The sequence below is a fragment of the Passer montanus genome, unplaced genomic scaffold, assembly GCF_014805655.1.
Source record: "Passer montanus isolate IOZ18808 unplaced genomic scaffold, ASM1480565v1 scaffold6, whole genome shotgun sequence".
Taxonomy (NCBI): domain Eukaryota; kingdom Metazoa; phylum Chordata; class Aves; order Passeriformes; family Passeridae; genus Passer; species Passer montanus.
The window spans coordinates 9101734-9121890 of record NW_024371037.1 but is presented as its reverse complement, the minus strand read 5'-3'; the positions used below and the strand labels follow the sequence as shown (position 1 = coordinate 9121890).

General features: G+C 36.5%; 1 protein-coding gene across 1 annotated transcript in view; it reads left to right on the top strand.

Moving 5' to 3' along the window:
- Window positions 1-20157, top strand: part of CAPZA2 (capping actin protein of muscle Z-line subunit alpha 2) — a 31439-nt gene that overhangs the window by 217 nt on the left and 11065 nt on the right. Inside the window, exons 2-6 of the mRNA XM_039726757.1 lie at window positions 12773-12836; window positions 14819-14870; window positions 15520-15583; window positions 16144-16350; window positions 17512-17591. Coding sequence (XP_039582691.1) covers window positions 12773-12836; window positions 14819-14870; window positions 15520-15583; window positions 16144-16350; window positions 17512-17591 — 467 coding nt within the window. The remainder of the gene's footprint in view (window positions 1-12772; window positions 12837-14818; window positions 14871-15519; window positions 15584-16143; window positions 16351-17511; window positions 17592-20157) is intronic.

Genomic DNA, 20157 nt, shown 5'->3' with positions numbered 1-20157 from the left:
GGCGGCGCCGGGCCCGGCGGCCGCTCTGCCGGTCCCCAGGGCCGCCCCCGCCCGGCGTGCGGGCACGGCGGGGAGAGGCTGGAGAGACGCGGAAGGGCTTTCCCTTCCCCCACCTCCACTTCCCGTTCCCGAGGCGCCGTGCCCCTGGCAGCCCGCTGCTCCGGAGCACCCGGCCTGCCGTCCCCAGGCAGCCCCGCGCCTCCGGGGGAGGTGGGATCCATGTGATTTACGGGAGGAAGGAGGCCGGGGATGAGGAAGGCTGTTTTGCTTCCTGTTAGGAGGCAATAATTGGGGAAGTGTGAGGTCAGGGAGCAGAGGGACTGTGTGAGAGCTGCAGTACCATGTACTCTTTTTGTGGCAGTTGGAAACTCAAATTTAAGGCAGATTTTTCCAGAAAATCTCGAAAGGAGCAAGATGTTTTGTGAGACCTGAGTTATCACTGCTCCTTGTCATCCTCTGGGGGATTCAGCCTCACAGCAGCTGCCTGTTTCCAAGCTAGGGTGTGGTGTTTTGTGTGCATGGTGCACTGCTTTTGCCTTTATGTAACGCATGCTCTTGCTTACTTTCCACTTTAAAAATTTATATTTTCATGGCTGTGGAAGCGGTGAAATGACTCAAATGTGGAAGAGATCAAAAAATGATGTTTCAAACTTAGATGAAGTTAGAAGAATGTCTAAAATATCCAAGTGGTTACAGTAAGACAGATTTTCTGTTTGACCCTGTTTTATAAGTAGAGATGCGCTGATATGCCTAGGAGTGCATAGCAGCACCTAGATCTTGCTATCCTCTTCCCAAGAGGTTTGAAGACTCTGCCTTCTCCTCCTTAAATCCCATTTCAAGGACACATCTCTGTTGATACAAGTAGTAATGTGATCCAGAAGTATAAGTGGTAATTATGTTTCTTCTAGCCCCTTATAGAAAATACAAGTAACACTAATCTAGTGCTGTTGTTCCTGAAGGTATGCTGAAAATACTTTGACTGCAAGTTGTCTTGCCATGAGTGAATGGTTAAGATTGGAAGGGATCCTTGGACATCATGTTGTAGAGTCATCTAGAGCAGGCTGCCAGTACTTTGTGTAGGTGCCTTTTGGAAATCTCTAGGGATGCAGACTCCACAGCCTCCTTGGACAACCTGTGGCAGTGCTCGGTCACCCTCGTAGTGAAAAAGTGTTTCCTTGCGCTCAGATGGCACCTCCTGTGTTTCATTTTGTGCCCATTGCTTCTTGTCCTGTCAAATAATAAAAGACAGAATGACAGTTTCATCTTGTCTCTGTATATTCTTGGCAGCACTGCCTGTGCTTTTGTGGCTGATGGAGTTAAGTTCTGAACTTTCTTCCACTCACTGATTTTGTTTATTTTTTTCCCTGAAAATGAGTGCAGAGACTCATAGAGACTCTTCCTGCTTTGCTATAAGTGAATAGAATGAGCACTCATCCATTGTAAATTTAAATTGATTTCTCTATTAGTCCCGTATAAAATTGATTGTCCTGTATGAGTGGAATTTTCCAAGCCTGAGAGTATATTTTATTGGCTGAAACACCAAAGATGGGTAACACTGCAAACTCATGGAAAATATGCATGTAGAAATATACATGTGATACCTTAAGATTTTATTTCTGATGCATTAAGTTATGCCATCATTGTACAATAAAACTCTTATTTTGAATATTCAGTTTTATTGAGCTTAAAAAAAAATCAGCTGAATGGCATTTGACAAACACACCCTTCTCACTCATCCAGTTGGGACTATAAATAAATGCAGGAATAGATGCAAAGAGGGAAACATTGATTTTCATGAGAAATAAATCACACTGCTCCTTTATATACTTTCCTTTCATGATACAGAATTGATAATATTGCATGCTTATGCGGATGATAGTGGTGATGTAGTTTTATAGTTAATTTCAGTAGAGACATAACTAGAACCCTGAAACTCCTCAAATTCAAGGAGGAAAGAAGGTGAACCAAATAACAAGACTTTTTTTTGTCTCAGACTTATAATAATGGTGTATGAGCAAAATAAGTAGGAGATAGTGATGTAATGATAGGGCAAGTTCAGAGAGGTCTTTGATTCATATCTTACTTCATGTTTAGTCAAAAGATTTTAAGTGTTGCAAAGGCAGTAAGCAGTTCCATGTACCTTACTATTGCTGGCTTTAGGATGACTGTGTTTAGCTGTAGTGCAATTCAAGTTTAAAACTGGCAGTGTTCAGCATAATTGAGAATATAGAAAGGGGCATAATTGGAATAATGGCAAACCAGATTGTTTCAGTTCAGGTCTTTAAAAGCAAGGAAGGAGAAGAACCAGAAGGAGTGTTTCAATATTCAAGACGGTTTTGAACTCAATCTTGTTCCTCAGATTCCCATTTTTAAAGAGATTTTTGAAGCCTTGTTTTTCTTTCAATGATGCAATGAGTGTTGCATCCTTGCAACACCACAAGAACTATATGTAGCAAATAAGGTGTGTAAGATTTGCGTGGCTTCAAAGATCTGAAGCTGGACCATTGCCAGTGAAAGTTACTGGTTTTAGCATCCAGGAGCAGGAGTTTTCAGTGCTAAAGACAGCTTTTGTGCTCTGCAGTTTTGTAGTTGTGCTATTCACATAGGTCACTGAAAGTTCAGAAGCTTTTAGGTATGTTGAATAACATAAGTTTGTTTGCTTACTGATTCAGTTTGTTTATTTAAAAATGGAGTGTAAGAGTGGAAACCTTGAAGGCCTGAACTCTCAAGCAACAGCCATCACTTCTGCACCCTTCCTATAGATAATGCATCATCGCTTAACAAGTTTTGAATGAAAAACCTATTCATGTGCACAGGATATTTGAAGTAGTTTTGTTATAGTGACCTTTTTTGGCAGTTCAGTTTTATTCCATTTTATCTAGAAATTGTTTTCTTACTTGTAGCTACAAAAAACCTAATAAACATAAATAAAAATATTTTAATTAGCATATTAGTGGGAATATGAAAGGTACAATTTATCTACATGAGTGTAGGCCATAATTAATGAAAGGTACTGATTTTTACTGTAAAAGTTGCAATTGCTAATGTAAATACTCATTTATAAGCAATGGCACAAATGAAAAGCAGCTCAAAACATATTTAAATTGTAAAACTAGTATTCTCTAGTCCATTTTTGGTGACTTGAAGGGACATGTTTTGTAGGTTTGGTTGGGTTTTTTGTTTTTAATGTGAATCTACAAAGCACAGGAGTTAAATAGCTGTGTATGATTTGAGATACGGCCTCAGAAAATCAGGATGCCTTCAGCGAGAAAAGATAACACATTAAGTTTTTAAATACTAAATCAGCTCTTGCATTCCTTAAAATGCTGAAAGTAATAAATATGGGAATTGTCAAACATATTTTTTTGAAAAAGGAATTGCACCTCTTTCAGTAAGTTCATATCTCAGTAGTTTTACTTTTTCTGAAAGATGAGGTTTCACAGTGTGATTAGAAGAAAACTTCGCTTATAATGAGGAAGTAGTCCCATTTGTGAAAGTGAGCCTGGATGGCTTCCAGATATTTCCTGGTGCATTGGGTAACTTTGTAACTTCTTAAATTTGTAGATTTTGGCACCTAATTTACCTAATAAAGTTAAACTAAACTCTGCAGTGTAGTTTTGTCAGATTAAGGGAAACCCATTTCTTAAGTCAGTGCTTTGGAATGAAAGGTCTGTGCCAGTAAAATGAATCTCTCACCTGTAATGTTATCTTCAGAGCGTAATACATTACAGCAGATTGCACTTACATGTACAAGCCCACCAATGTGAAAAGCTCAGATACTTTTCTCAATGCAAATATAAACCTTTTTTCTAAAACTGCTTTGAAATCATTAGCAGAATTTTTGACAGAAAAAATAGTACTTTTCTAATTTACATTCGTTAAAGCAATTCCTATGCTTTACATCGTTCATTTTGAAAGGATTTAGACTTCTGACTTTCAGAATTGAGTCAAATGAGACCTGCAGACTCTAGATGAGTAGGAGCTGCATTTGAATTACCTTTTCTGGGTATAATTGCACTGTAATCTATAAAGTAAACTTTTAAGTCTTGCAAGTGTCCTTGATAACATTTTGATTAAATTCTTTAGTAAGAATGAGGAAGTTAGGAGTGCTTTTCTGACTGACATGTAATTTTGAATATTGGAGCCCTTCCAAGATTGAAGATTTTCATGTCCATCTCAGGATATACATGAAAATGTGTGTGAAGGTAGTATGTTGTCTTGAGTTAGTTAGTTGGGGTTTTTTAACTAAAAATGCATCAATACCATTGAGATTGAAGGACAGATACTTGAATCACTTTCTTAGGAAACTGTTAAACACTGTCTGAGGAAGTGCTCATGTCCTGTATGTGTAACTGCAGATAACTTGGTTTGCTTCTATAGTCATACTGGCTGGAAGAAATTTCTGAAGGTAACTCAGATGCTGGTTAGTCAAAATGGGCCAGCTTAGGTAAGGTTGCTTAGAGATTTGCCCTTTGAGTTTTGGGTATCTCCAGGAACAGAGACTGTACTAGCTCTCTGGATGAGGTGTTGCAATGTTTGTCTATGCCCACGGTCAGAAACTTATCCTAATTTATAATTGGTGCTGCTTGTCTTTTACTGTGTACTCCACAGTAAGTTACTGTGCAGATCAAAATTGATTGCCTTTTTGATGAGAGAAAAGTAGTTATTTGAAGCTTGATGATGAATACAAATGAAACCTATAATTATAAATAAAAGATCAGTGATTTCTAAAACTTCAGGTCATTCTTTCCTTAGTACTAGCTTGAAGAAATTTGGTACCCTTTGGGGATTATGACTTCTACCATGTCAGGGAGTATTGGAGTATTCATAATGCAGGGGCACCTCGGGACTCGGGACCATCAAAAGCCCCCTTCTTGCTGTCTTTGTACTCTCAAAACTTCTTGCAGAAGCTTGCTGTCTGGGAAAGCTCATAGCTACAGTAGATAAGAGAAACAAATTGAAGGAAAAATAGTCATAGCACAAGTTATTGGCAAATGCAGAGATGAAACTGGAGACATTATTTTATGATATAACAGATAGGGTTCTGTTGCTTACCAATACAGCCTTCAGTCTACGAGTTCTGCTGTTAAGTTCTGGTTTCGCTTGGTTTCAATTTTGGCAGTCAACAAAGAAGAGGAAAATGGTTTTAGCTGTATTATTTAGCAAATCCATGTATTTTTTACAGGCAACCCTGTATACTATTCACTTTCAGGGTCTGGGAGTGGGATGTAATGGAGTTGAAAGTGCTCATTGAGAAATGATAGCAGGTTTTTGAGCATGCAGCAATTTTTTTAATCCTTGAGTAAAAAAGTTGTGAAATGTAAAATACTTCAAATACTTTCTTAGCTTGACAGAAGGCATTAAAACCTTGAATAGGTAACCTAGAGAATTGTAAGATGCTGGAGTTGGGAGGGGAGACATAACAGTTAGGGTGTACCTTATTCTATGCATTTTCATAGAGCAAGCTCTGTTACATTCCTTTTCTCTCGCCGCTGCTATTGAATCTGGGCTTAATGTCCTTGGAGTATCTCATAACAAATTATCTCAGTGTAGAAGGAAGAATCACTTTAAGAACCTGGGCTTTGTAGTAGAAGAATACTTTGCAAATATGAACCAAGTGTTTTTTAGCTTACAGTGGATACCACTTTGTACAGACTGCTGAGAGAGAGAGGCCTCCATGCTGCAGCTGAGGATCATGTGTGTTGGTGTCCCTGTAACAGGACATCTTGGGTTCTTATGTGGGAAAGTGTACAGACTGCTGAGAGAGAGAGGCCTCCATGCTGCAGCTGAGGATCGTGTGTTGGTGTTCCTGTAACAGGACATCTTGGGATTTTGTGTGGAGATGACACTGTTGGGTTCTTTCTTTGTGAAGTCTTAGCCATTTCTTATACCATTTACTTCTCAAACAAAACTTAATCCTTTTGCTTTTTGTGAAATGTAAAATTTTACGACTTTTTTGGTTTTCAGTGAATGACTTTTGCAAGGAAATAATTTTTTAAGCTGCTTATCTGTTGTCTATCTGATTCATAAACTTAAGTATGCAGTTGCTTAGCAGCTACAGTTGTATATATTTATATATAGTTATAAATAGTTGTATATAAATACATACATTATACAATATATACATACATAGCCGTGTGTGTATATACATATATATATATATAAATAAAAGGTTTCCAATTTAATATGCTCAGAAATAATAAGACTTATACAATATATACATACATAGCCGTGTGTGTATATACATATATATATATAAAAAAATAAAAGGTTTCCAATTTTATATGCTCAGAAATAATAAGAATAGCTACAGAATAACATAGGGGAGATTTATTTTCTCTTTTTTTTTTTTGTTAGTCTTGTGTATTACTCAAATAACATCCTTTGCTTTCATATTCCTTTTTGGACTTTCAGGAGACCTTTCAGGAGTCAGTTTTGAGTTTGGGTTTTTTTAAATCTTCTTAATATGATGTTGTGTGTAAAGTGATTTTAAGATGGTGACTTTTATGATATTTAGATACTCTTCTGCTGAAAGGTCATACAGTGAAGCATCCACAACCTTTCAAAGTGGTTATTTTTTGTGAAAATAAATCTCATTATTGAAGTCAGGTCGTCAGGTAGAAAGAATGCAGCTAAATTACCACACGTTGTGTAAGATATACTTTTTGTAGCACTGTGAAGGGCTGGTACTGTTACATATTCTTAAATACTTGTGTATTAAAAATAACTGAGGAAAACACATGTTCTCCAGATGCAATGTAGCTTTAGGCATTGCAATTAAGGAAATGTCTGCTCAGTCAAAGCCATAGGTATGGAATGTGCCCCTCCTTTCCTGTGCCACAGAACCACATTTTTACAGTGTTTTTTCCTTAGCTCTTCTAGAAGCAGAAGTGAATTGGATCCTGCAGTGAATTTTCAGTTGAGCTTGGTAGGAAGGCAGCTGAGGCACTACGTTTATATTCATTCCCTCTCTGCCAGAGTCGCTGCCTTTGTTCCACGTTTGTGTGAGGTGATGCATGGTTTGGGATGCTGTTTTGCTGTTTAAAGTTATACCCGTGGGTATGGTGAGGTTTCATGAGATGCTGTGAAGGCAGTTTGCTGCTGACATGGGGTAATTCCTTTCTCACATTTTTGTTCTCCGAACTTGTCCAGCTGTTTGAAGGCTTTTTTGCCTCACTAAACTGTCAGCGGCAGGAAGCAATAATAATTATTTAAAGCTTTTTTTTTTTAGCTAAATTGGTTGTTATCTTCTTGCCACCTTCTAAAGCTATCTTTAGCTACATCAGTTTGCTCGTCTGAATACTCACAGAAGTAGATGAGTGCAGATGATACATAGGAATTTGTAAAAATAGTGGTGTGACACCCTGGGAAGTATCTAACCTAAAGATTTAATGAGCAATTGGGGTCAGTATTACCAAATACCTAGCTATCCAAAGGGGAAGCTAGTTACATTTTCTTTAAACACTGAAGGGTTTACAAAGTGAAAATCTATGTTGATGTTTGGATAGCGCATCAAGCATTGTATCCTGCAAGTGTTTGAACTTTAGACTGTGTTCCTTTATATGCAATATATGTCAATGCAAAATCCTTTTTGAGTGGCAGATGTCAGAGCAATTTTGCTTTAAAAGGATCAACAAAAATGCAGATTGAAAAATAATGGTACAGCTCAAGATGAACTTCAATCACAAGTTTGAATCAAAATCAGAACTAAATAAAACTAGGTGTTATGTCCAGTATCACTCCAGTGAGTACAAACTGTATCTCCCTTATTTTGAGTGTGACTTACAGATCTTGAGAAAATTCAAACTTGCCTCATTTGACTGATGTCTGTGTTAATATTTATGTGACTGTGAGCTAATTGTGAGAAAACCCTGTAGCTACCTGTAAATAGAGTTAAGTGGGTCACGACAAACCCATTTGTTTAGTTGCAGACAGGTTTTTAACAAGAACTACACAGAAGGCATGACTGAGAGCAGAGCCCTCTAGTCTCTGCTGTTCCTGGAGCTCCCTTCTGGATGTGATATCTCATCATCTTCTTTTTTTGCCAAACACAGGTTTCTGAGAGTGGGAGATTTATTGTGTGTTGTAAGATAGCAAGGCACCCTCAGGAATCCAGAATGTAAATGCATGATGTACAATGCTTTGAGCCTGCTGTAACAGTGATAAAAGTAACTTTGGGGAGCTCTGTGATTAGCAACAAAGTTGCCTTTGAGTGGAAATTATTGTGGAATCTTTTGCATGCCCTCAGTCTTCCTCCCTTTCCCCCCTCTCCCTAATTTCCATGCACTTTCTTAGGTAAAAAAGGACTTCTAGTATCTATTTCACTATTTAATTTTTATTGCTGTGGAGCAGTGAACTTTAACCTGTTAGCACTGTAGAGGAAGGGGTGGGTCTCCCCGCTGCAAAGCGTTCACAGCTGAATTTCTGTGTAAGGGTGAGTATATGGTTTCACAGTGTCCTGCTTATCAGCGTGGTTTTTTCTGTGCAGCACGGATGTTCATTGAAGGAGTGAGCTGTCAGGGTGCCCAGCAAACAAAACTGTGAAATAACTGTATTTCAGTCGGGTTAAAAGGGAGGAAAGAAAAATGGAAGCGGGAGAGCTTGAATGTGTCTGTTAGCGTTAGGCCGTAGCAGGGTGCGAGGAGCGAGCTGGCGGCGGCGCTGCGGAGCCCTGGCTGGGAGCGCTCCCCGTGACCATATATAGGCACGGAGCGCAGGGTGGGCTGCTCCGGCCTGTGTCACTCCTCGTGGGGCAGGAACAGGAGGAGTCACCTCGGGGCATTTGAAGCCGCTGTGTCTGACTGCTTTAAAATAAAATAAACTTCAGAATGGCTTAGGCTGCAAAAGATGGAGGAGTAGGATTTTTCTTACGTACCGGATGGGTATCATGCATTGAGAAAAATTAAATTGTGAAATAAAGGCAGAAGTATGGAAAAAAAAATAGATTTAGCATAACTGCCACCATTCTGTACATTACTAATTAGTCTTTGCTGTGTAGTCTGAAAACTGCAAATATTGTTGTAACTGAGTGTAGGATCGATCAATTGTTTTAATCCCTAGCATAATAAAGAATTAGGCGTAATGCCTAATAATTGTATTAATCACATACAACAATTCTGTCATTTTCTCTTTTGCTAGGCTTCTCTATTAATTCTCTATGAATTTTTACCATAATTGAAATAGTTTACTTTATCAAACCTACAAGCTTATTGATTTTATAAACTTGTAACTGATGTGATGGGTAGTATTTGACTTCACTTAAATTGTGAAAGTAAATCTTGCTAGCTCTTACCTACTGAGAGCAGGCTTCAATTTAAGTAAGAGTGTGAGTGGTGTAAATGTGAAAACTGGATAAATAGAGTGGCTGCAGTGGGGAATGCTTCCCTTCTCAGTGTTTCAGAAGTAATTTTTGTGCTTTTTCTTTTTAAACTTGCTCTCAGCTTCTGTATGATTTGTCCAAATTAATGCTCAAACCTGCACAAAGACACGATTCATAAAAACATGTGTAGATGGGATTTTTTTGCATTCAAGAAATTTAATATAGAAAACGCATGGTTCCTTACATAGGTTTGTGGTAAAAGCTGTGTTTTTGTAAACCACTGGTGATCAGATGTTCTGGATTAGTGAAGTCTGAAGTTTATGGTTTCTTGCTATTCTGAAGACTTGAAGCTGAAAACTAACTCAAATCTACATCAATAAAACTTTAACTTTAGGTAGTGTTTTGGGAGCAACTACAGTAATAAGTGGAGAAACTTCAGGTATTTTATGTCTTTGAGTTTTCTAAAGGAAGATTCAACTATAACAATTTTTTGTTACTTGCTCATACATGTATAAGCTTCTTATGCTGTGTGTAAAGGTGCAGTTCTCTTGAAAAAGGTTTTGTCATTTGGATTCTTAAGCTATTATGATGTTTCTGTTTTGGCTTGCTCAAATCAATTTTTAGAAGTCTTGGTGCATTGAACAGTCAGCATTGGTTGCAATTGTCATGCACCTGATTGGTTTTCTTTAATCTGTTTTCAGCAGATATAACTTCCTATCTCAGTTTGACTGAGGAGCAGTTTAGTTTTTTGCCTCTCACTTTGCATTACAAGTTATGTGCATTTTTAATTTATCTTTTTTTAGTTGCCCATGAACATCATATTTTATATGGACTACCCCTTTGTTTTAACTGTGTTTCTCCAAGTGATACCTGAGGCTTTTTGCTGCCAAAAGGGGGAAATCTTCATCATGTAGAGGTTCATGGAAGTGCACTCATTTATCCTTCAGTATCAGTCTGGTTTGAAAAACAGAAGCCTCCTTTAGAGCATGTATTTCTGGGAAAATTCAGTGGCAATAAATCTGTAACTGCTTTTCAGTTCTAATGTGTTAAATGATACTATTGGATTTAATTCTTAATTCATACACTCCTGTATGTCTGAATTAGGGAAATAATGGTTTTGTCAGATACTCATCACAGAGAAGTTAATTCAGCTTAATTGCTGAAGGAAAGTGGATTACTTTTAAATTGGCTTCACAAAGGCAGGTGAGCAAAATACAGTGTCTTAGCTGACACCCTCTCAACTTCTGAAAACATGTTGTTGGATTTTTTTGCTTTTGTGAACATGAATATACTTTATACTTTGAGATATTTATTGCAAATTTGCATGATTGTTTATCTGTTCTATAAAACGTTTCATCTATGATGAATTTTACACAAAAAACTATCAATGAGAAATTGAATTTACTTGTAAAATGTTTGTAAAAAGTAACATCTGGGTTGGTCTGTTGTGAGGACATCTGTTACTTCTGAATGCTTTTGAATGAATATTACTTACAGTGTAGCTAATCTGACTGATAAGAATAGTTTTTACTGATAGTGGAAAAAAATAAGCAAACCAGATTTATATTACCAAAACCAGCTGAAAATGAGGTAGTGGTCCAGTTTTAGTGTAGCCCTAATGTCTCACCTTACAGGTGTTACCAGTTTAAAGCATGTGGCCTTTCAGGGTGCAGTTTGGGCACCCATGTTTTGCTTAATTTTGCTTCTATAGCAGCCCAAAACTGACGAACCTGTTATTTCACAGCTCCACATGTCTCTAGGTCTTGTTTCTCTGCTTGCCCAACCTGGCCTTGGCAGGGGTGAGCAGTCCTGTTCACCTGAAGTCAAGGAATCAAGGAATGCTGTTCCTTCATCTTGAGCTGGGAGTCACCCCAGTGACAGTCATGCTGAAATCACACAACTAAATACTTGCTTTTCAGGGCTGATCCATGACCCTGTTAATTGGTGTCATGGTTTAACCCCAGGCAAGCCACCAAGCCCCACACAGCCCTCAGTCACTGTCCCACCAGTGGGATCGGAGAGAGAATCGGAAGGGTAAAAGTGGGAAAGCTCATGGGTTAAGATGAAGACAGTTTAAGAAAGAAAGCAAAAGGTGTGCATGCAAGCAAAGCTAAACAGGGAATGAATTCACTGTTTGCCATGGGCAGGCAGCTGTTTAGGCATCTCTAAGAGAACAGAGCCCACCTTAATTTCAAATGGTGCTCCCAGGCACTGAATTTTCCAGCTCTTCATTCCATAGATACATGATATAAGGTGTTGGAAAGGGAAACTGTTTCAAGTAGTATCCTGTGTTTGAATAGCAACGCCCTGTCGAGGATGCGAGAGAGCTTTAAGTGTCTGGTGAACTCGGATAACTGTAAAGGACAGGAATTTCTACAAGCTTAAGTTAGGGAACCAATATTTAGTTTGTTCGTTTTTATAATGGGTGCCTTTAACAATGCAAGAGGGGAAAAAGAATGAATCGAAGTGTGTCCACTAAGTGACATACTGCAAGTAAGAATGTCACTTAGTGGAGAAGTTTAAAAGTTGTTTCACATTTAGAAAATATTTTTGTGGGTTTTTTGCAGGCATGTATGTGTGCAGCTGTGTAGTGAACCAGCTAAGGGACCTGGTCTGAAAAAAAAGAGCAATAACTTTCCTGATTTTGCTCATTGTGCTGTTGTACAAGGGTTTGTGCAAGCCAAAGGAAAGAGAAAGCCAGGGCAGGTGTGCATACTTTCAGTGAAAATACTGACTTATTCTGTGTTTGCTGTGCAAGAAGTTGTGGCTGAAGGCCATTAATTACTAATTAAGAGCTCAAGGGCTTTTTAAGCTTTATCTGCTGGTACTGTGGTACTAACAGGTCTTAAGTAGATGCAGGTGAAATTACGAGTTTTAGTGTCTATGCAGTGTTTTTAAGCTTAATCTGTCAGTGTGGATCTTTTGGAAAGTATAGAACCATATGATAGTAGTAAAATTGAAAGAAAAGCTTTGAAGATCAAATACATCTTCATCATCTGTCAGTGTGGATCTTTTGGAAAGTATAGAACCATATGATAGGTAGTAAAATTGAAAGAGAAGCTTTGAAGATCAAATACATCTTCATCGTGGTTTTTGGCTTTCTTGGATTCTGTATTGATTCCCAGATACCCATGGACTGAAAGCTGACATGGATGGTGAATATATTGGTAATCTTATTTGTTAAAGTCATCTTTTCCTGTTTGCCAGTAAAAGAAAACATGAATGACTCAATTTCACCATCTGCTTCCATCACATATAATCTCTGTTGTGTTTGAAGAGATGGAACTTTATAATCTGTGTTTTTAATAAAGACCAAATAGTTGAAATAATAAGAACAAATATGTGAAACAGTTATACAATTTCATGTCTGGCTGTTAAAACTTCATAATGCTTACCTGCTTTGAATAGGAATGAATGCAAGTATACAACCACATGATTGTTTTTGTATTTAAGGTGCGTATAGCAGCAAAATTCATAATTCATGCTCCTCCTGGGGAATTCAATGAGGTGTTCAATGGTGAGTATCTGTCTGCTCTGCCCTTTTATTTAAGGTATCTATATCCAAAATTGCATTACTGATTATTCTCCTGAATTTCATGTAGATTATATTGTAGCAGCTCCCTTGCTGCAAGGGCTGGTTTTGTAGCTGGGCATGATAAGCTTTGCAGTCACAAGACAGCTTGAAGTTTAAATGCAAAACAAGGGAAGTACTACTTTTCTTTGTGATGTGAGAACAAGCTTTGTTTTGAATGAGTCATGAATTAACAGTTGTAAGGGTTTCTGCTAGAAAACAGATACTCTTATTTTTCATATTTGATAGGCAATTATGTTTTTCAACAAAAATTAAACTAGCTGAAATTAAAAAGGGTCATTTTTTTAAAGAAAGAATATAATTACAAATACTTAACTTTGAATACACAGAAGACTACTGCCTATTGCCAGTTGTGGAAAGAATACTAATATTCTCCAAATATTTCTAACCTTTAAGTTCTGGGTGCACTCCATTTTACTGAGTGTATTGGTAAACTGAAAGGAAACTTAAAATAAGCTTCTTTCAACTGTTGTTTAGGTAAACTGAACTTTACATAAGATATTATTTGTTAGAAAATTTGTTGTTTGTCTGTCATCAGGATATTTGGGCATACATATAGTATAAAATGGCAGGCTTTATAATTGTGGCTTACAAATGTTTCTGAAGTTATTTAAGTAAAAAACTAAATTTGGTATACTAAACCTGTAGTCAGTGTCAGACTGGAGAGAGCTTAACTTTATTAAAGAATGCAATGCTTTTACAAGTACCTTGTTCTTAGTTAAACTGTAGCCAGCTGATTATTATTTAAAAACAGTACTTCATTTTTGAAGTGAGCAGCTTACTAACACAGCTTTCTGAAGTTTATTACAATTTCTTAGTGTAGTACTGCTTATAAACTTCATTGTTTTGGTAATTCATAGCTGCAACTACCTGCTCAATAGCAGGGTACAATGTGTTTGAAAACACAATGCACATTTGATCACAAATGCCTGACCAGTGTTCAGTGAGATTCAGGCTGCCTTGTTAAAAAGGGAGAGAAAGCTTTTAATTCCAATTCAGAAAATTGTGGGTTTAGTTGGTTGGTTTTGTGTGGAGTTTTTTGAGTATGTGAGGTGGTTTTTTTTGCTTTGGAATATTTTGTGTTTTGGTTTGGGTGAGAGTTTGGTTTCTTTCAGGAGGGTTTGCTTGTTTGTTTTTTAAAGAAAAAAAATACCTTAAATATATTCCAGATTTTTTTTTTTTTTACTTTTCACTTGAATGATACCTTGGAAATATTTAGAAGTTTAATATATTTGGACGAGACTAATGATTGATTAGTTAATGAGCAGTAAATGAAATTGTATTCAGACAGTGCCTAGTAAAGTCAAGTACATAAATAAGAAATTTGCTGCACAATAAATATTAAGTAATTTTGAGGAGAGTACTGATTTTATTCTATATTCATATGTTTCTTGTATCATGGTAGAAAAAATGCTGTTGTGGTGTATAATCTTCTGTCTAGTAAGTGTCATTTAGGAATGAGACTGAAAATGGTAGGGCTTAAAAACCAGTAAGTTCAATGCACACCATATCAGTGTCATCAGAATACAGTAACAATAATATAGGGTGAGGGAGTTGGTGATATACATTTTAAAGGAAACTTGGTAGAATTCTGTGCTGTTCTCAGAGCTTCTCTAAAAACTAGATTGACAGATTCCTAGAGCCTGTAGAATACAGCTTAAATCTCTTTGCCAGATTGTCTTGGAAGATATCAATTTCTGTACTATTATTTTAATTTAATTCAGTGAAAATTATATCATATGAAGTAATAAATTTCCTACCTAGTAATCTCTGTGGGTGTGGAGTAGTTTTGGGGTTGGGGTTTTTTTTGTTGTTTGTTTGTTTTGTACAGTCTGTTGATACTTGTTATGTGACTGAAACAAGTTTCTGAGTTAACTGTATTTACCTGTTGTAAATACTCCTTTCAGATGTTCGGTTGCTGCTTAATAATGACAATCTTCTCAGGGAAGGAGCAGCCCAGTAAGTACCAGATGTCACACACTCAGTTGCATAACAGCAAGATGTTTTTTCAGTAGAACTTGCATAATCAGTAAGCAGTTCATTTAAAGATGTGTGCTTGGCAAGTAAAACCCTATTGTGTGTGTTGGGCATCTTTGATCAAGATTAAATTCTTGGCAGAGGAGAGATCTGTATTGTATCCTAATGATTAGAGCACCTTTATTTCCTGTTTCATGGTAGATGTTACTTGAACATCTGTAAGATAGTGCATCCTTAGACCCTCCTTCTGTATTAGAACATTATGCCTACTGTACTTTGATGCCAAAATTAGTTTCTTCTGTAAGAGTGGAGATAGGTGACTTAGTAGGTTTGATCCCTGTGGAATTTAAACTTTATCTGTTCCTCCAGTTTCTATGGGTTACTATAAAGCTTAGGTGTTTGTCTACATCAGTTTACTTCTGAATGTAAATTTTTGTGTATTGGCAGTTGGAATCTGTAATACAGTCATAAAGTGATTCCAAGAATTTTGGCCTGCTAGGTGAAGCATTAATACAGTTTTTTAATGCATCATTGCCCAGATTATTAGCTATTATTTATATCCCTTAAGTGCTACTAAGGAAACAGATTGTTGATACAGGCTTTTTTTGGTGTTTTTTTTTTTCTCTTGTAGTGCATTTGCACAGTACAACTTGGACCAGTTTACTCCTGTAAAAATTGACGGTTACGACGAACAGGTAGGAATACAGTGGAATAGTTGCAATCTTCCTTAAACTGTTAAAGATGTTCTGCTATTGGAACAGTTCTTGGCAAGAAAATTAAAAGAAATGCGTCTGCCCTACCAAAACGTAGAGATTGTGCTCCTTCAGTAGTACCAGTACCAGTCCCATAAGTTAATTATTCAGGGGTATCTAAAGAGCTTGAAATTTTAGTCAGCAGCATTGGCTGAATTCAGTGTTTTGTAGCTGTTAAAACTATTTGCTCCATCATTAGTAGTAGAAGACATGAATTTCTGTCTTGCCTGGCTTGTTGCAGTAAGAGAGTAAAAGTCAAGATTTGTTTTTCTGAGGCAGTGTATCATATTTGCCTTTTCCTCTCTTGCTGTATGCACATTTTGTTTAAAATGTAAGTTTTAATGAATAAGCTCCCATTAAATGCAGGATATAATTAGATTTTGCGTGGCTTTTTTTTTTATTTTACTGAATAGCAAATGTTATTAACTAATTTTGTGATTTAATACATCTGATATAATATAAATATATATATATATAAGTGAAATTTAAATTTTATAATACAGGTTTTGATAACAGAACATGGTGATTTGGGAAATGGAAAATTTCTGGATCCCAAGAACAAGATTTCTTTTAAATTTGATCACTTAAGAAAGGAGGCTACTGATCCTAGACCCCATGAAGTTGAAAATGCCATAGAGTCCTGGAGAAATTCAGTTGAAACAGCAATGAAAGCATATGTGAAGGAACACTATCCAAATGGTGTCTGCACAGTAAGTGATAAATTACATAACCACTGTACCACTATAGATAGATACAAATTTTAAAAGGGAGCTATTTGTAAAGCAGAAAGACAGGCAGTCTTGACAGTAAAGAATTTATTCCTGTTGGGGGTTCATGCAGGAAATGCTTGAAATGCAGAAAAGCTTCAGAAAATTAATGTTTTAGCTGTTGGATTATTAGCAAGTGGTTACTGCAGGTAACAGTGAAGATTTACCTCTGTATTTGAGCATTTTTATTTAAATTTTGTAGTGCATTTAGACATTTTGTGGACTACTGCAGGTTGATCCTGCTGATCTTGGCTGTCTGACTGGTTGCTTAGAATGGGAGAAAAATTCAATAAAATAGAAATGTCTATCTTGGCTTGATTTACTGACAAAACAGTCTTAAGAAAGCAAAATGATTTTGCTCCATTATATCTCCTTTATATCCAAGTGCTGTATTCTTATCACCAGAATTGGTGGTTCTTAAAATAAAACCTCTTAGTCTGGACTAAAATAGTATTTGCTTGCTGTTATAAGCCCTATGACTATTTAAATCTCAGCAAACTGATCTATTGATAGCTGTTCTGTGCTTGATGTGACAGAAAAATTAACTAGGGGGGGAAAAAGTAAATCAGTTGCTGAGTTAACAGGTTGGATTGGATTCCCAGACAGTCAGATGAGTTCCAGTTCCTGTAAAGGAAACCAGACTGGATGTTCTCTGAGATAATTTTTACTAGTATTTGATTTTGGGGGGATAAAGGAGAAAAAAGGACCAAACCCACCCTTTTTGCTATTCTGTACAGGTTTAAATTGTCATATCGTTGGTAGGATAACTGGTGTTTGAAACCCAGCTGGTAATAAATGTATATTGTCTCAGTAGTCACTGTTATAGGCTTAGAATTCCTGTAGTGGTAGAAAAAGGAGTTCACAATATATAAAATTTAGTTAAGATTATTTGCCATCAGGTTTTTAAATCTTAAGACATTTTCTGCATTGTAATAAATACTTTGTTTCATGTAAAAATATTAGGTTTAACCATAATGGTTGTTACAAAATGAAATTTTAGTTCATGTAAAAATAGTAGAAACAGGTACCTAAGCAGTTTGACCAAGGTCTAACTGACTATTTGGTTTTTTGCGTCTTTTTCTTTTTTTTTTTTTCCTAATTAAGGTGTATGGTAAAACGATTGATGGACAGCAAACCATTATTGCATGCATAGAGAGCCATCAGTTTCAAGCAAAAAATTTTTGGTAAGTTTGTGTGGATCCACAGGCAGTAAAATACAGCAAACTGAATAAGTGCCATTACACTGATAATACTTAGTTCAGAGAAGAAGGTGGATGCATATCTTGATTGGGACCCTTCTTCTCCCTCCACTCCACTCACAAATTTTTCTGCTAAAACCGTAGAAATCTCTTCTGTTGTGGTAAGTAAAATGGTAGACTGTGTAGCTGCATGTCCTTTGCAGAACTTTGCAAAATTCCATATTACACATATGACATACATGATTAATTTTCCTGTTTATCACACTGACACCAATATTCATGGCTGTTTTCCCTAATACAGTTGCTTTGGCTTGTTTTGCTTCCTTTTTGAATGACAGAATAAGAACAGTTCCTTCTAGTTTGAATTTCTCAGAGAAAGAAAATTACTAAAAATCCACTGTATAGTGGGACTTAAGTGATCAGTTTTGGGGTTAGACAGATAAAGGTGATTTTGGATGAAATAAAATCTTACAAACTGCAGATTTTTTTATTTTTTTTTCCTCCTGGCTTTGGTTGAATGATGTTTTCCACAGTCTGGAGTGAACTTTGGATAGCTCCATACAGGAAACTGGCCAGAGTTGACATAAAATAGCACAGTATCAAGAATAGGTTGTAATATCCTAAAGATAGCTTTTATATGCAATTGTCAGAAGCAAGGTATTTCATTATTTTTTCCACAGTCTGGAGTGAACTTTGGATAGCTCCATACAGGAAACTGGCCAGAGTTGACATAAAATAGCACAGTATCAAGAATAGGTTGTAATATCCTAAAGATACCTTTCTTCTGACAATTGCATATAAAAGCTATTTCATTATTTAGTTTGCTATTTTGCATCTGCTTGCAATTTATATTAGTAATCCCTCAGGTAATGAATTGAAGTACTGAAGTCTTTGGGTTTTGATTCTGAAGGTGGATATTACATTTCCATAGTAATTTCAGCATGCGTATGTATCAGTTATTTGCCCAGTACACTGATTTTTATTGAATTTGCACAGATAATAAATATTTTTTCTTACTGACTTAAACTTGACTTGTTAAGTCTACATGTTTTACATCAATATTAGAAGTAACTTGAAATAATACTTTCAGGTTTTTTTTTTAGTTTGGAAGTATGAATGAATTTTGGTATTCCAAATAATTAATTTTGTAGTCTTTTAAGAGGAACAGATATGTAGCAACCTTTTATAGATGGAGAAAATCTTTATTGAAAGTTTTCTTTGTTAAAGTTATGATTGGGCATCTATGGGTAAATATTTGACCATGTTTTTAAGAGTTTTTCAGGGGTAGTCAGACTCTAATGCTTGTTCTTAGCAAGTTGTAATAAATGCATATTGGTTTGGGAGATTTAGTTAACTAGGATTCCTCAGTTACTCAGTTATTCCAAGTTAACCAGATTCCTCAGCTAACCAGCTGTATGGCTGCTTATCCAGCCCAAGCCACAGCCAATACTTATTCCCAAGGTGTTCCTGCTTTTTAGGCATTTGCAAGTCTGTCATCCTACTATGGGAGTACGTTTGTTGGGTGATAGAAAACCAATATATACCAAAGCAATACTTTGTGATTATTTGAAATACTATCAACATAGTAGGATATATGGCTTATTAAGGAAAGAAGAGGAAAGTTAATCTCTTACAAAACATTCTAAGTCAGCCAAGCTAAATAAAGAAATTGTGTTGGTTTTACCTTAGAGCATTTCCTACACAAAAATCCTTCTGAACTTGAATTTTTTCCTTTTTTTTAAAAGCAACTTAAGGACAAAAACAATATCCTAGAGTGGAAAAAACTGTGGTCATGTTAACTTCAAGGGACCACAGACTGGCTGAGAAGCAAACAAATCTGTTAGCTAGCCACTGAATCCCTGGCATTCGAGAACTAGAATTGTCCCCAAGGAATAATCCAGCATGTGAGCTTTCTCATAACCAGTGGGTCAGTCTGTAAGGCTACTAGTAGTATTAGTGAAACTAAGTTGGGCAATCCTTTCAGTTTTCTTAGCAATGCCAACTTAGTCTATATTTTGAGTGATAATTTGGATATTGTCCAAAATAATAACCAATGGCTTTATAGTTACCATTGTTACTATCTGTGTCATTATACAGATTTGTTAGTAGCTCTTAATTTTAATATTTTATGTCTTTCTCTCCCCTTGTTGAATGCACTGGAATCTACACCTAACATTAGCAGCATTGGAACACCTACTATCAACTTGCTTTCCTTCTTTAAGTGCAAACACAAAACAAATCATGGACTGATGCAGTGCTTTCTTAATTCAGCTCTATAGTACCAATTTTCTAATCCACTAATCTCATCACTAAATAAGATTGTGTCTAGTTTACAGGAAAGAAATCAGGTCAAACTACTCGCCATACTATTTTCCAGGTGTTTGAAACTCCCTTTAGGCATTTTGGCAAGGATTCTGAATTTGTGGAAGGAAACTGGAAGGAAATAGTTGTCCTGGAAGGGAAATGCTAGAAGAGCTGAAAGGCCTAGTTACAGTTACATGCAGCAGGAAAGTCTTGCTACTTTAATGTTCCTTCCATTTAAGTTTTTGAT